Here is a 16764-nt window from a genome sequence, read left to right on the forward strand (position 1 = left end):
GTGAGTTTAGTTAACATCTGTCACCTGATAGAGTTACCCAAACTTGGGATTTTTCCCCTGGTGGTGGTGGTGGCGGCATGGGGAAGCTCACTCAGGAAGGCTGTGCTGGGCCAAAGCAGCCTGGAGGCTGTGTGTGCGTGACGGGACCTGCCCTCTCTTGGCTGATACCAAAGAGGGTAGGTGGAGAGGCTGAGGTCTTTAACCAGGACCCTTCATGAGCAACAGGGGAGTCCTGGCGGGACCAAGGCATCCTGAGTTAATTTTTGGCTGCTATTTGCTGAGTTTAGCGGGTGCCACACGTCTTCTTGCACTGTCGATCGCTCCATGAAACAACCTTGTGCGAGACACATTTTTAGCCCCATCTTCCAGATGAGGAGACGAAGGCCTTAGAGCCAAGCGTGACAAAATCAGAATCGGAACCCAGCACCGGGAAGTAATCATGCCACCCCCTCCCCTCTGTTTGACTCTCCCCTTCTTCCCCTTCTCCCTCTCTGTCTTTATTTCCCTTATGCCATGTCTGTCTCTGTCTCCTCCTCTTCCCATCCTCTTCTCTTTCTCCCTCTCCCTCCCCACCTCTATCACTGTGTTTGTCCCCTTCAGTTAATGTCAATTAACAAAGTGGCAAAACTGTGCTTGGTTGATGGTTATAAATGTGTGTCTCTTGACAAATGGTCACTCGTGGTTGAAACTGATCTCTGACCTCAACCCTTTTATATTCACTGATGCTCCTTTTGGCCAATATCAAAGCATTAAGACTTGGGGGGGGGGGTCCCTGGGTGGCTCAGCAGTTTGGTGCCTGCCTTCAGCCCAGGGCATGATCCTGGACACCCAGGATCGAGTCCCACATCAGGCTCCCTGCATGAAGCCTGCTTCTCCCTCTGCCTGTGTCTCTGCCTCTCTATCTCTCTCTGTGTCTCTCATGAATAAATAAATAAAATCTTAAAAAAAAAAAAGACTGGGGGACTTTGGATCATGCATTCATTCAGCAAACATTCATTGAACGCCTCCTAAGTGCATGTGCTCTTCCAGGCACCCAGAATATGCAGTGAATGGAAGAGACAAAAATCCCTATTTGGGGGAGTTGACATTTTAGTGGAGGAAGCAGGTGATCATCAACATAATTAAGAGATTATTTATGTGTGTGTGTAAAGGGTAGATAGTATATTAAATATTTGAGGCTTGGCAGGCCATGCAGTCTCTGTCACAACTACTCAATCTGCTGCCGTAACACAAAAGCAACCACAGAGAAAATACATAAGGGAATGGGTATGGCTGTGTATCAATAAAACCATACATACAAACTTAAGTGGCTAGGCCATGGGCTATACTTTGAGGACTCCTGTGCAAGAGGGGAATGAGAGCTTAAGGAGAAAAGTTAAGCAATAGAGGGGTTGTGGGTTGTCAAAGTGAGAGATTGCAGTTCTTCTAAAAAGCACTAAAGGAGGTGAAGGGGGGTGCCATGCAAGTGTGCTAGGAAAGAGAGACGGAGGCAGACAAGGCAGCCAGGGCAAAGGCCCTGGGGCAGGAACGTTTCTGGCATTTGTGAGGAGCAGCAAGGTGGCTCATGTGGCTGGTGGGGAGTGAGGGCAAACAAGGGAGCTTAGGGCCAAAAGGAGGTGACAGGACCACATAAGAAGCTTCCTTACCATATAGGAAGCTATATAATCTATCATCCAAAGCAGGACAATTTGAGAGCAAGTACGGAAAAGAAGACTCAAAAAATAATTAACAGGCATTTTATGATCTACAATGGGAATAAACTGGGACATACGACCTTCCTCACAGCCACTATGGGACCTTGGTTCTTTCACGGTCAAACCCACACCATTTTTATCCAGTATGCTGGGGAATTGGGTGTTCTCCTGAGCTGAGTTGTTGTTTTTTTTTTTAAACATCCTCTATTTTTTTTCTGAATGAACCATGCTCAAAAAATTAGAGGAAAATAAACCATAAAACAGAAGGCACTTAAGAATTTTACTGGGACTCAGCCATTAATTTGTTTGATGAGTATTTATTGAACGCTTGCTAAGCGCCAGGCACCACAACTAGGCACCAACAGTGCTGGGAGAATCAGTATCTCCTTTAAGGCTCTCATGGGCCAACCATTATAAATATAAAATACTATGTAAGTGCAGCAAAGAGGTGAAATACAGGGAAAAATCTCTCTGTTGCAAGCCAGAAGGATAGTTCTAGCCCTAGCTGTGCCATCCACACCCTGTGCAAGCTGGCAAGTCATGTTGCTTTCCTCAGCCTATTTCCTCCATGCACTGGGTATGGAAATTGTGGGAATCAAGGGGTATTTTGTTGGCTCAAAACTGCTCTACTGAAGTGACAATGGTTGTCTTGCCTACCTCTTCATTCCCAGGGAAACAGCCTGATCATTTGGACCTGAGATAGTCTCCTGTCCTTGGTATTATTATTATTATTATTTTAAAGATTGATTTATTTATTGAGGAGGAGGAGCAGAGAGAAAGGGAGAGAGAGAATCTCAAGAAGACTTCCCATGGTGCACAGAGCCCAGCGTAGGGCTCCATCTCAGGACCCTGAGATCATGACCTGAGCTGAAGTCTAGAGTCAGATACTTAACCAACTGAGCCACACAGGTGTCCCTGTCCTTGATGTTATTTAAACAATCCACTCCCAGGGACCTCAGGATTATGTGCATGCGCTATGTCACCAATGCTTAGTAAGTACCTATTGTATGCCAGGTGCCGTTCTGGGCACTGGGGAGGTGACGTTTTAGGGAGCAAGGACAATCCACAAATAAGCAAATGTATAAATTGACAAGATGATTCAGAAAACAAAGCATGCCGGGAAGAGAATGCCTGTCTGACAGTGCTGGAGGAAGGGGCTAGTCCTTTGGGTTGGGAGGGCTGGAAAGGCTTCTCTGAGCAGGGCACAGTGGAGCTGAAGGCTGAGTGAGGAGGAGGAATCAACCACACTGAGATCGAGGGGACACTGGGCTCCAGGCAGAGACTCAGAGAACAGAAACAACTAGCACATTATAATCCTGAACTTTACCTTTTGGTGTACCAGTTTCTCCATCAGACATAACCGGAGAAATTATTTTTCCCCACCTGCCTCATGAGATCCATAGAAGGATTAGAAAGTGGCATTTGAGAAAGACCTGAAGGAGGTGAAGGAGCAAACCAAGGAGATATCAGGGTGTACCAGCCAGGAAAACTATGTGATGCTGCAGTAACAAGCATCCCCCAAAGTCTCTGTGACATTAACAACAAACCTCTTTTCTTGCTCACACTACAAACCAGTGCAGATTGGCAGTGGGGGGGAAGGGGCTGTGCTCACCATAGTCACTTGGGATCCAGCTAATAGAGCAGCTAGGACATTGCCACTTGCTGTTCCTAGAGGCAAGAGAGCCCTGAGGGTCCCACATTGACAGTTCAGTGCTCTGGTCCAAAAGTGGTGCAGCTGTCTCTACTCGCTTCTTACTGGCCAGCACTGATCATGTGGCCCTCAGCCAACCATGGGGGCACCAGGATGGGGCCATCCCACCATATCACCAGAAATGTTTAGTGACAGCACTAATAAGAAATAGTGTTCCGAGCACTGGAACTCTTTGAGCCTTTGGAAAAAAGACAGGGCTTTCACGAGCATGTCCTTTTCAGTATTACTGATCATGACAGGTGAGCAAATTTCCATCCTCCTTCATTTCCCCAGACACGGACTTGTGCACACACACACCCGCCCTTTACCTGAACAGCCAAAGGAGGTCAGACCCAGGAGGGGAGGTGTGAGCTCCCCACATTCTCTGCTGTCAGAATAGCCATGGCAGCTCCAGCCATTCTTCTGGGGAAACAGTTTCCATTTTGCTCCCAAGCAGACCCCAGGGGAAGCCCACCTCTTAATCAGAAACACACCCAACCCCTCTGCCCGCTTCTCCTCCATGAGTTGGCTCCAGAACATGGAATTGAATGATTCGGGACAGATTGGAAGGAGAACAAGATCTCCCTCAGTCCCAGGGAGAAAAGTAGACAAAGGGAGGTGGGGGAGGTAAGTGAGGATGTGGGCCATGTGGGGAACTTGGACCCACCTCTCATTTAGTCATTCTACAAACATTTATTGAGCACTGCTTTGCATGCCTGGCATTGTGCTAGGGAATATAGCAGTGAACAACAAAAAAGCACAGTGCCCTTGCTCCCTGTGGAACCGACCTTCCAGCTAGGGAGATGGATAGTGAGCAGGAGAAATAGGTAAAGTGTAGAGAGGGGGAAGTGCTAAGTGAAAAGATGGAGCAGGAAATGGGATTAGAAATGAAGGACCATCTAGGAAGACCTCCCAGGCATGCCTGGATGGCCCAGTGGTTGAGCGTCTGTCTTTGGCTCAGATCCTGATCCCAGGGTCCTGGGATCAAGTCCCACATCAGGCTCCCTACAGGGAGCCTACATTTCCCTCTGCCTATGTCTCTGCCTCTCTCTGTATCTCATGAATAAATAAATAAAATCTTTAAAAAAAAAAAAAAAAGAAAGGAAAACCTCCCAGGGAAGGTGGCATTTGAGCAAAGACCTGAAGGAGAATAAAGGGGGAGCCGTGTAGGAATCTGGGGGAAAAGCCTTCTAGGCAGTGGGAGCAGCAAGGTCAAAGATCCTGAGGTGGGACTGTGCCTGATACATCTGATGAGCTGAAAGGAGCCCATGTGACTGGAGCATAGTTATCCAGGGGCAGAGTGACAGGGGCATTGGGGGGTGGGGTACCTCTGCCATTTAGTAGCTCAGGGACTATATTTGCTTTCTATGGCTGTCATCACATAGAAGCTAGAAGTCTGAGACTAAGATGTCAGCAGAGCTGTACTCCCTCTGAGAGTCTGAGTAGAATCCTTCCTCACCTCTTCCTGGCTTCTGCTGGTAGCTGCCCACCCTTGGCATTCCTTGGCTACCCTCCACCCTCTGCCTCCGTAGTCATGTGGCCATCCTCTCCCCTGTGTGTCCCTGTCTCCACCTGGTGTTTTCCTCTTTAAAAGGACACCAGTCATATTGTATGAGGGCCCTCCCCATCACAACCTCACCTTAACTTGATGGCAACTACAGGGACCCCTTTTCCAAGTAAAGTCACATTCCTAGGTACTGGGGTTATGACTTCACAACATCTTTTGAGGGGGTCACAGTGCAACCCAGAACAGTCATTGAGCATGGAACCTTACCTCTCTTTACCCTCCCAGGAGGATGGGAAGGATTATATGGCACCTTTTGGGGTACGTAAGAGGATTAACTGAGCTCAGGTAGGGTGAGTGCCTGGCACTGGGCATGTCTGGCATTATGCTAGGCAGCGTGTCATGGGCCAGAGGGTCCTAAGCCTGTTGGGGAGCTGGGGTGTGGGCAGAGTCTGAGATGGAAGGGCCTCTACTGTTTCTCCCTGTTCCATCCTGCCTCTCTCCCTGCACCCACTGCTCTGTCCCCATCCCAAACCTGTTTCCTGAGATGGCCTAGACTTTTTCTTGTGTTGGCTGGTGCAGGCTTTCTCTCCCTGGACTATATTTAGCCTAAGAAATAGGCATGAGAATCCTCAGCTGCTGCAGCACTGGAAAAGAAAAGCACAAAGCCAGTCCTGCCTTCTGTCCAGCCCTGTTCTGCTGATTCCATTCTTTCTTCCAGAACCTTCTAGAAGCAGAGCATCAGAACCTTGGGTGTTTGTTGGAAGAACATGAGCTAGGAGCCCTGACATGTTAATTGTCCCCAGAACCTGTCTGTGTCCAAGATGAAAGTTGACTTTGCTCATTTGCTTTGTTTTCCTTTTTTTTTTAATTGTGGAAAATTTACACAACATAAACTTTACCATCTTGACCATTTTTAAGTGTCCAGTTCTGTGGCATTAAGTACATTCTCATTGCTGTGCAGCCATCTTCACCACCCATCTCCAGAACTTATTAGGTCTTACATGCTGAGACTCTGTCCCCACTGAACACTGACCCCCTACTCCTCTCCTAGCCCCTGTGCCCACCATCTACTTCTTGTCTTTGTGACTGACTCCTGTAGGGACCTCACAGAAGTAGGGTCATAAAGCATTTGTCTTTTTTTTTTTTAAGAACTTATGTCTTTTTTGAAAGAGAGAATGCACAAGAGAGCACAAGTGGGGTGATGGCAGGCAGAGGGAGAGGAGCAGAGGAAGAGGGAGAGCAGGCTCCCCACTGAGCAGGGAGCCTGACACAGGGCTCAATCCCAGGACCCTGAGGGGATTGACCTGAGCCAAAGACAGATGCGTCACCAACTGAGCCACCCAGGTACTCCCAGTATTTGTCTTTTTATGACTGGCTTATTTCACTCAGCATAGAGTCCTCAAGAGTCATGCATGTTGTACCAGGAGTCACTTGCCTTCTGTCTTCAGGTAAAGTTGACCGCCCCCCCCAAAAAAATGTTTAAAAATTGAAGTAAAGGAGCTTGATGGATTTTCACAAACTGGACACACTCGTGTGACCAGCACCCAGATCAGGAAACAGAACCTTCTCAGCCCTGGAAGCCCCCATGTGCCCCTTCCCCAAAGGGTACCCCATCAGGACTTCAATCATGATTGACTAGTTTGCCTGCGTTTGCATTTTGTACAAATGGAATCTCATGTATATCTTCTTTTCTGTCTGGTTCCCTTTGCTTGACACTAACTCTGTGAGGTTTTGCATGACAAGTGGCAGTCATTCATTACATGGTATTCCATTGATTTATCCTCTCTCAATGTTGAGGATTCAGTCATTTCCAATTTAGGGCTATTACAGTGTATGCACCACTGTGAACCATCTTGTGCATACACAGGTTCCTGTTTCTGTGGGACAACTCTCCAGGACTCAGGAGTGGAATTTTTCTGGGTGGTAGTACAGGTATATGACTAATTTTAGTAGAAGTTCCCAAACCCTCTTCCAAGGGGTTGTACCATGTGTTAAGGATTGAATTGTGTCCTCCCATCCCCAAATCATACACATAAGTCCTAACGCCCAGTACCTGAAAAATGTGACCTTAATCGGAAATGGGATCATTGTGGAAGGTGAGGTCGTCACAGTGGGCCCTAACCCAATATGACTGACATCCTTAAAAGGGGGGAAGGAATTTGGACAGAGAAACAGACGTGCACACAGCAGAATGTCATGAGAAGATGAAAGTGGAGACCAGGCTGATGCCTCTACAAGCCAAGGAACCTCCAAAGATTGTCAATGAACCCCCAGACACCAGTGGAGAGGCATGGGACAGATTTCTGTCTCAGAGGCTCCAGAAGGAACCAACTGTGGACACTCTGATCATGAACCTCTGATCATGGCCTCCAAGAACTATGGAAACATTAAATTTGTGTTGTTCTAAGGCCCCATGTTGTGATTCTTTGTTATACCAGGTGCAGAACACTCATACACTGTGTTACTCCCCCACAGGCAGCATGTAGGTGTTCTAGCTCCTCCACAGACCCCCCAACACGTGGTAGTATCAGTCTATCAGCATCATATGTGCTTCTAAAGGTGAGCTTTTAAAGCCACACTGGGTTGAGGGGACTCACGTTCTGCAGATGCCCCAGAGCTGATGAGCCACCATAAGGCTCCCTCTGCTCCAGCTGCTGACTCCAGGGCTTCCCCCAATGCAGAGGTGAAGTCCATGGGCTCTGGGCCCCCACTCCCTGGTTCCAATCCCATATTTGCCACCAACTGGCACTGTGACCTTGGACTGACACTTGTCTTTCTGGGCTTCAGTTTCTCCAGTTGTAAAATGGGCATAAAGGGATAAAATAGGGTCATCAAGAGGATTAAATGAGTAAGGTAACATAGCTAATGTATGTAGAACATCTGGCACGAGTAAGTACTCCATAAGCACTCATTTTTATATTTCTCTCTTTCTTTCTCTCTTTATTCTTGATTTTCATCCCCTCTTCTTACTTCTTTCCTGGCACAGAGTTCTGCTCTCCCAGAGGGGAATATTTGACTTGTGGACATCTCCCCTGCCCCTTGAAAACTGAGCCGGACATTTCTGGATATCTTTTTTTTTTTTTTTTTTTTGGTTCATCTTGAGGCTGCAGAGTACAGAGGAGGGAGACATCTGAGGAAAAGGGTCACACCCCTGCCATCTGCCTTGGTGATTTAACCTGACAGTCAGACCCTACCTTCATGTACCTCCTCTAAGGGAGGAGTATGACTATGTTGGGGAGAAGGAAGGAACCAGGGGATCATTTCTACATTTTGAATAGGCTTTTTTCCCCCTTCTTTTTACCTGGAGTTTGGTCTGGAATATTCTCTTGAGTTTCATCCTGGTTCCTGGGTCCTGTAAGGGCTATATCTGTCCTTCTAATGGTACCTCTGAGGTTTCCCCCACTAATTGATGCTGTGTTTCATTTCCCTGTCTGCGCTTCCAGAGCTCTAGGACTCTATGGGACAAGGACGCTTGAGGGCAGAGCTCCCCCTTCTCCCACCTGTCAGATCATCCCTAAATCCCATAAACACTCACCTGCTTTCCCTCCTCACCTCCCACAGAGCAACGATGCCTCAGGGAACACTTGGAACTGGTTGTATTTCATCCCCCTCATCATCATTGGCTCCTTTTTTATGCTGAACCTCGTGCTGGGTGTGCTGTCAGGGTAAGTCTCTGCTACCCTCCCCATCCCACTCCCCTTCACCATCTTCTGACCATAAAGAGGCCATCAAACCTTTGTTTTTATTCTCCAGGCAGCGAATAGGCCTTCCTTTGTCTCGGGTTAGCCAGAAAGTTATTAGCAAATCAGTTACAGGTGCAGAAGTTGTGCGCTGTTGAGAGCACCCAGTGCAAGGACTCATGGTGGACCTCAACTCATAACAACAGTGCACCCCTGGCATTGAGGAACCTCCACCCCGGGAAAGAGGAGCTTCTTTCCAATGCAAGCCTCTCATTCAAGTCTTTCCCAACCCACAGCCTACCACACAAGAACCTTCTATAGAGCTTTACTTTCTATAATTTACATTTTTTAAAAAAACTAAAAGATTGGGTTCCCCCTTCCCCTATTTTCTAAATATACTGTATATTTCAGTATACAATCAAACATGCATTTTTGTGGCACACATTATCCCTTACCCCCAAGATTGAGTGTGGGTATGAAGGGCTTAATCATAAATAGGTTTTATTTTTCTTGTCACAAAAAGTCTGGGGACTGGAATAGTGACTCCACGGTGCCATCAGGGAGCCTTCTAGCTTTCTACTCTGATGACCTTACCAGGCAGAGGCTTTCAGTGGATGCCTCGTGGTTTTAAGATGGCTACCTCATGCTCACAAGGGAGCCACTGCACATCCCAAACACAAAGAGGAGGGAGGTGAACGGGAAGGGGAAGGGCATATATCAGGGAAAGGAGGCTGCTGCAGAAGTCTTCAGCTTATGTCTCATTGGCCTAACTTAAAGAGGGATGAAAATATCCTTCACTCAGGAGTGCAGAGAATTAGAATGGTCTACGCAGCCAGCGGCAGTTGGCATGGCATGGTCTTGTGGCTTTACTTTTTTCCTCTAGCTGGGTGTAGCTGTTGGATAAGGTGGGAAGTTGGCAGAAATACCCCCAACCTTTCTGGTGTTCTGATCTCCCAGGAGACCTGATTCCTTGTGTTAAAGTCCACTGCCTGCCCTCCAGGTGTTTCTGAACACATACACACCCCCAGACACACACACACGCACGCACGCATGCATGTACACAGTCCCTAAAATGTCTACAACAGCCAGACCTGGCTCTTTCCTGCTTCTGCAGGGAGTTTGCCAAAGAAAGGGAGCGGGTGGAGAACCGGCGGGCTTTTCTGAAGCTCAGGCGGCAGCAGCAGATCGAACGAGAACTCAATGGGTACATGGAGTGGATCTCAAAAGCAGGTGAGGCCCTTTGGTCTTGAGACCTGGGAACCATGATCCCAGGCCTCAGAGCACACAGAGTCCTGCATGCAGCTTGTGGGTGGGTGAGGTGAGGGCTCTGATGGAGGGAGAAAGAGGACCTGGCCGGGTGGCCCTGCTTTGAAGCAGTAGGAATCTGGATCAGGGTAGGGAAACTTCTGGGGTGACACCAGGATAGGATGTCACACAATGGCTGAGGAACTTTGGTTTGCATCCCAGCCCTGCCACCTTCTAGCAGCGAAGCTCACTTCCCTGAGTTGTAGTTTCCTTGCTAAACGGAGATGATAGCATCTATCTTGCAGGGCTGCAGGTATGCAGTAAGATCACCCAAGCTAAGCCACTGAGAAAGAGCAATGCCCAACACACAGTAGGCACATGTTTATTGGTTCAGCTATTCAGCAGATGCTTATGGAGCACCCATTGTGTGTCATGCAATGTTATAGGCACTGAGGAGATGGCAGTGAACAAAAGACCAGATCCCCATCTCAGGGCTCCAATGTTCTAATAAGAGAGACAGGAAACAAGTACATATAATGTTGAGTACTCCCCAGTGCTGAGAAGAAAAATGAAGCAGGGTCGGGAGTGGAAAGCAGTTGGAGGAGGTGGGGGTGGTCAGAGAGGGTCTCTCTAAGGAGGTGACATCAGAGCAGATCCAAGAAACCTTATGGATATCTGGCAAAGGGGGCTCTGGAGCAGAGGGAATAGCAAGTGCAAAGGCCCTGAGGTGGGAGTGGCATGAGTCATGAAGCAGAGCAAGGAAGCCAGTGTAGCTGGAGCAGAATATGTGCAGGGTTAAGTGGTAAGAAGCAAGGACGAGAAGATGACAGGAGCCAAATCAGGCAAGGCCTTACAGGTCATGGTAAGGAGGCTGGGTTTTATTTTGAGAGAGATGGAAGTAGTGTTGGCTCTTACACTGTTGCTCAAGTGAGGCTGGGAGTCAGGAAGAACAGAGCAGCACATTTCTGGCTGGTTGAGCTGCCCCAATAAGCAAGAGGAGAGTGAAGAGGGGCTGGGCCGACCCTTCTCAATCCTGATCCAAGGGAACCCAGCCCAGGAGAGGTGTGCAGACGCTGGAGCTTAACTATGTGCTCTTCCTCCTCAGAAGAGGTGATCCTCGCCGAGGATGAAACCGACGGGGAGCAGAGGCATCCCTTTGATGGTAACTGCTCTGAACCTGGCTCGGGGGTAGATCCCAGGGGAGACTGCAGCAGCTGGTGCTGGGAGAACAGACTGTTTGGTTCTAAGGGGCCTCCAGGGGATGGATGTTCAGAGCCCAGGTGACAACAAGAACAAACACGAGATCAGGCCAGGGTCAGGAAGATATAGGCACGGCGCCAATTTGCTTCTTTGGGGGACTTCAGGACCTCAGCGCAGGCTTTACATCATTTTTTGACCTGCCCTTTCTGCTTTAACCATGTGCTTCAGTCTTCCTCATCTATAAAATGGGCACGACAGTAATAATACCTACCTCACTGGATGGTTGATGGGGATTGCATTAATGCTTGCAGATAGGAAGTCTACAACAATGTCTGGCTCAGGGTCAACACCCTCTGTGTTCACTAAATAAGTCAATAACCAAGAGTCCAGCTCACTATTCAGGACAGTTGTCTCACCTGGTAGCGGTTTGGCTAGACAGAGCACTGACTTTGGATTGAAAAATACTGAGATTGAGAAGGAAGTAAAGGAGCTGGGGCTTTATCTCAATAGGTTACAAATCAGATTTTACTATTTTGGGGGAGCGGAAGAGATGACCCAAGGGGGTATCTAAATCATTTTGTTGAAAATGTGTGCCTGAACTTGCTGTCCCCTGGAGAGCTCGTGGGGGGAGGAGTAGAACCTAAATATTGAGGGAAGGCGTCAACAGTCACAGCCTGCCTAGCAAGTGGGCTAAAGGTCAAGGGTAGGGTGCTTTCATAGGTGTCATGTATGTCCAGTCCCAAGCATCCCAGAGGGGAAAGGGTGACTGGGAGCCCAGACTTAGAGACCAAACAGGACTCAATTCTCATCTTTACTCCTGTGACAAAGTCACATAACCTCCCTGAGCCTCGATCTCCACATCTGCCAAATGGACGTACTCAACTTCCCACCAAACCAGATCACCATGAGGGTCAACCCAACAATATTTAGCAAGTCCTGGCACCAAGGTATGGTTCCTGTCTCAAAAAGGGTAACGTCTTTTTCTCTTGCCATGTTTCCATTGTTGGAGCTCTGCGGAGAGCCACCATAAAGAAAAGCAAGACAGACCTGCTCAACCCCGAGGAGGCTGAGGATCAGCTGGCCGACATCGCCTCCGTGGGTGAGTCCCTCCTGCCACAGCCTGGCACCCAGTTCTCACTGATCATACAACAGATGACAGCTAAAAGGTTTGGGACCCTCATTACCTGGATTTGGGTCCCTGCCCTGCCCCTGACCACCTGTGTGTCCTGGGGCAGATGGGAGTAACAGCAGTGCCCCTCTCCTAACCCCACTGTGAAAGCTTAAACTAAATAATCCGATTATGGAGGGGCTGCTGTTGTGAACAAGGCAGGAACCAAATCCCTACCCACGTGGAGTTCGCAGTTGAGTGCAGGACACAGATGTTAAACAGATAATTACCGAAATAAGCCTGTTGTGATAAATGGCGCTGCAGAGGAGTCACCCTGGGTTTAGCCTGCTCTGGAAGAGTGGGGTGTGGTCAGGGAAGCCTTCTCAGAGGAGGTGACACTGGAGCTGAGAACTGAAGGATGGGTAGGAGTTCGCCATGGCAGTGAAAGTGGAGAGAACCATGTAGAAGGCTGTACTTGGTCTGTTGCTGTTGGTTATTACAAAGGGCAGAGTTTGAGGGGCAGAGAACATTTACCCTCTCCCTGCTCACTCCTCCTGATTGAGACTGTGTTGCTCTTGACCTTCTCCCAGGAGAACATATTATTTTTTGAAAGGGGTATTTTAGACATTCCAGTAATGAAAATGGGAGTGCATCCTGGCCGGGGAAATAACGCATGACTCTGAGGGGGGAAAGAATTTAAACTATGTGGTTGGAGGAGGGAGAGAGGGAGAAAGAGAGAGAAGGAAGGAAAAACTAAAGGCAGAGAAACAAGAAGGTGAGGGGGGTGCCCTGGGGGGCTCAGTCGCTAGAGCATGCATCTCTTGATGTCAGGGTTGTGGATTTGAGCCCCACACTGGGTGCAGAGATAACTTAAAAATAAAATCTTCAGGGGCTCCTGGGTGGCTCAGTTTGTTGAGTGTCTAACTCTTGATTTCAGCTCAGGTCATGATCTCAGGGTCATGAGATCGAGCCCCATATCAAGTTCCATGCTGAGCATGGAGCCTACTTAAGATTCTCTCTCTCTCTGGGGAGCACCTGAGTAACTCAGTGGTTGAGCATCTGCCTTTAGCTCAGGTCGTCATGATCCTGGGGTCCTGGGATTGAGTCCCACATCAGGATCCCTGCATGGAGCCTGCTTCTCCCTCTCCCTATGTATCTGCCTCTCTCTCTCTCTCTCTCTCTCTCTCTCTCTCTCTCTTTATGAATAAATAAATAAAATCTCAAAAAATAGTTAAATAATTAGATCTTTTAAAAATATATTCTCTCTCCCCCTATTCCTGTCCCCCCCCCCAAAAAAAAAAAAACAGAAGGAAAGGGAGAAGGGAATTTAACATATATACATGGTTCTAATGCACAGACATCAACTATTCTATACTTTGCTGTTTTTACTCCACTCTAGTTTTTGACCTGGATGCTAGGTTTCAAGATCATTCCCATCGCAGTCCCATTCTTCATAAGGGTGGCAACGCGGAGGTTTACTTGGCCATGGCTCTGTCATATGGAGTTGTTTCCAATTTTTACCCCAACGAGGAGTACTGCTGTGAACATTGATGTACAATAACTCCCCCCACCCTTTGGGCGTGTTTCCTTGGGGATAATTACAGGATCAAAGATATTAACAGCTTTTCAACTCATTATTCACAGAGCCATTCTGAGTTTCCAAAGCACTGAACCCATTTATAAACCTGCCAAGTACTCATACGATCACAGATCCCCCACCCCGGCCACTGCCTATTTCCCATTTAATTTCTTTTCCTAGTGAAATAGGTCCGTAATGATACCTTAAAGCTTATTTTAATTTGCATTTTTAATTTCTAGCCAAAACACTCTTTTCCTTATAATGATGGACTAGTCCTATTTCAATTTGTGGATACATCTGTTTCCCTCCTTCCAGCAAGTTCAAGAATGGGAGTCAGTGCTCTGTGTATCTGATCTGTTCTGTCTGGCCCATACATTTTCCCAATTATGTTGCTTCCATTTAAAAAAAATATCTTGTTATATTTTGATAGGCAAACATTTTCTGTTCATACTACATGTATTTACTACCAGGTGCTGAAAAAAATTGGCATGCTTAAGTCAGGATGTCCTTTATGGATAAGATTGGGTACCTGCTCTTAATTGACAGAGAGATTATTTTTCGTCAGTCACTCTAGAAAAGATGGCAGAGTGATAATACCCAGTATTGGCAAGGATGTCGGGAAATGAGCATTGTCATATGCTATTGACAGGAGTGTAATTTGCAGTGTTTCCAATATATGGCGTGGTATTATTTAATTATAGATGTTTATATTGTTTGACCTAGCATTTCCACTTCAAAAGCATTTCTTCCATGTGCACAAAAGGTCTATGCCTCTTCTCAACAGCATTGTTTCTGGTGTTCAAAAAAGTGAAAACCAGGACCATGTGGCTGGCTCAGTCAGTAGAGTGTGCAATTCTTGATCTCAGGATCATGAGTTTGAGCTCCATGTTGGGTGTTAGAGCTTACCTAAAATTAAAATATGTTTTAAAATAGTGAAAACAAGAAACAAGCCACGTGCCCGGAAATGGGGAGATGACCAAAGAAATTACAGTATTTGTACACATTGGACTGTGATGAAGCCAGGAAAAAGAAGGGCTGCTACTGGCATGAAAAGATGTTTGAAATTTATTTCTTGGTGAAAAAAAGCAAGTTGCATAGCATTATGGAAAATGTATGATATGGTTTTAAGAACAATATTAAGGGGATGCCTAGATGGCTTGGTCAGTTAAGCATCTGCCTTTGGCTCAGGTCATGAACTCAGGGTCCTGGGACTGAGCCCTGCCTGCATCAGACTCCCTGGTCAATGGGAAGTCTGCTTCTCCCTCTCCCTCTGCCCCTCCCCACCACTTGTGCGCCCTCTCTCTCTCTCTCACTTGCTCTGCTCTCTCTCAAATAAATAAGTAAAACTTTTTTTTAAAAAAAAGGACAATATTAACTATAAGAGTTGCTTAAAAATCTGGAAATTGAAGACGTGCAAGGATTTTCACTTTCTATGTGACATTTTTTCTAAAATGTACAAATTAGTGATAGGTATTACTTTTCAAATCAGAAAAGTAACTAGGTAAGTTTAAGTTAACTTAAAAGCAACAGAGACTTAAAAAAAAAAGCAACAGAGACTAATTGTAAGGAATCTAATGGCTGTACGGGCAGGGAGGAATTTGGTAGGGAAAGCAGAGAAAGCTTCATGAAGGAGGCGTTTTTAAACTGGACTTTATGCAGAATGGGGAGCGTAAATCTGTTTATGAGGCTGTCATAATACAATAGCACAGACTGGGGGGCTTAACAATAGAAATCTAAGTTTTCACCGTTCTGGAGGCTGACATTCCTAAATCTAAGGTATCGGCAGGGATGGTTGCTTCTGAGGCCTTCCTCCAGCCGGCTGGTAGCCGGCTGTCTCCTCCCTGTGTCTTCATGTGGTCTTCCTTCTGGATGTATCTTTGTCCTAATCTCTTCCTATAAGAACCCCAGTCATATTGGATTAAGGCCCACCCATAGGACCTTAGTTTAATTACCTCTTTAAAGACCCTACCTCCAACACACTCCCATTCTGAAGTCTGGGGATTAAGAGTCCAGCGTATGAACTTGGGAGATGCAGTTCAGTCCATAATAGGGGGGCGATCCAAGAAGCCATGAGAGATACTCAGGGACAGTTTGTCTGTGGGACACCTCACTCTTGAATTTGTGGCTGACATAAGAAACCTTGTTCCTTGGAGAAGGCAGTTCAAGGCTGCCATTTGATAAGTGTGTGATAAGGGGAAGGACAAGAAGCCAGAGTAGGAAGAGGTCAGATTAAGAGCTGTGGCTGTCCCATGGCATTTCTGTTGACAAAGCAGGTGACTTTCAGCTATCTAAATGGATCCCAAACACAAGCCAGTGACTTGGTCTCCTGGGACCAGTTTTGCTATAGGCCAACCCACCAAAATCTAGCTCCTTTGCCTGGTAGCTCAAAAATGCACAGCGGTTTCCTAAACCACCACAAAGGAGACCTCTGGAATTTCAGTTCTGACCAAGAAATAGCTTTACCTTTATTTCTGGAAATAATTCAAAATAAGGCAGGAGCCATGTGGCATTTGCCACCATTCCATACCACAGTGAGCAGAGTCTTGTGTGATGGGTCTCTTCTGCACTATCAAATCAGCGGATAAACACATTATAAAGCAGTCTCTTCTACAGTTGACAAACACTAATGCTGAAGTGTGGAACTTGAGTCGTTGATAGGAAATGTTGAGTCATGAATGGAAGCTGCCATCACAGCACCAGTTTCTTAGGAAAATCAGATTCCATTTTAGATTATTTTAATGGTGCAAGCTCCCATGTGGGCTGTTGTAACAGAGTACCAACAAACAGTGTGGCTTAAAACAACAGAAATCTGTTTTCTCACAGTTCTGGAGGCCAGAGGCCCAAACTAAAATCAAGGTATCAGCAGGGCCTTGCTGCCTCTGAAGGCTTCAGGGGAGAGTCCGTTCCCTGCCTCTTGAGGCTTCTGGGGGTGTTTGGTGAGCCTCGACTTCTGTGGGCATCACACCTATCTCTACCTCTGTGGCTACATGGTCTTCCTGTGCACCCCTGTGGCCCTGCTCTTCTTCTAAGGACCAGTCATGGGATTTAGAACCCATCCTAA

The 16764-nt window shown here is 47.0% G+C and overlaps 1 protein-coding gene across 3 annotated transcripts in view; it reads left to right on the forward strand.

Annotated features, from left to right (window-relative positions):
• The window catches only part of CACNA1A (calcium voltage-gated channel subunit alpha1 A), a 288336-nt gene that overhangs the window by 180889 nt on the left and 90683 nt on the right, over positions 1–16764 (forward strand). For all 3 annotated transcript variants that reach the window (XM_072721457.1, XM_072721459.1, XM_072721458.1), the window contains 4 exons: positions 8453–8556; positions 9686–9801; positions 10922–10978; positions 12026–12115. In XM_072721457.1, coding sequence (XP_072577558.1) covers positions 8453–8556; positions 9686–9801; positions 10922–10978; positions 12026–12115 — 367 coding nt within the window. The remainder of the gene's footprint in view (positions 1–8452; positions 8557–9685; positions 9802–10921; positions 10979–12025; positions 12116–16764) is intronic.

Source organism: Vulpes vulpes, chromosome 9, assembly GCF_048418805.1.
Source record: "Vulpes vulpes isolate BD-2025 chromosome 9, VulVul3, whole genome shotgun sequence".
Classification (NCBI taxonomy): domain Eukaryota; kingdom Metazoa; phylum Chordata; class Mammalia; order Carnivora; family Canidae; genus Vulpes; species Vulpes vulpes.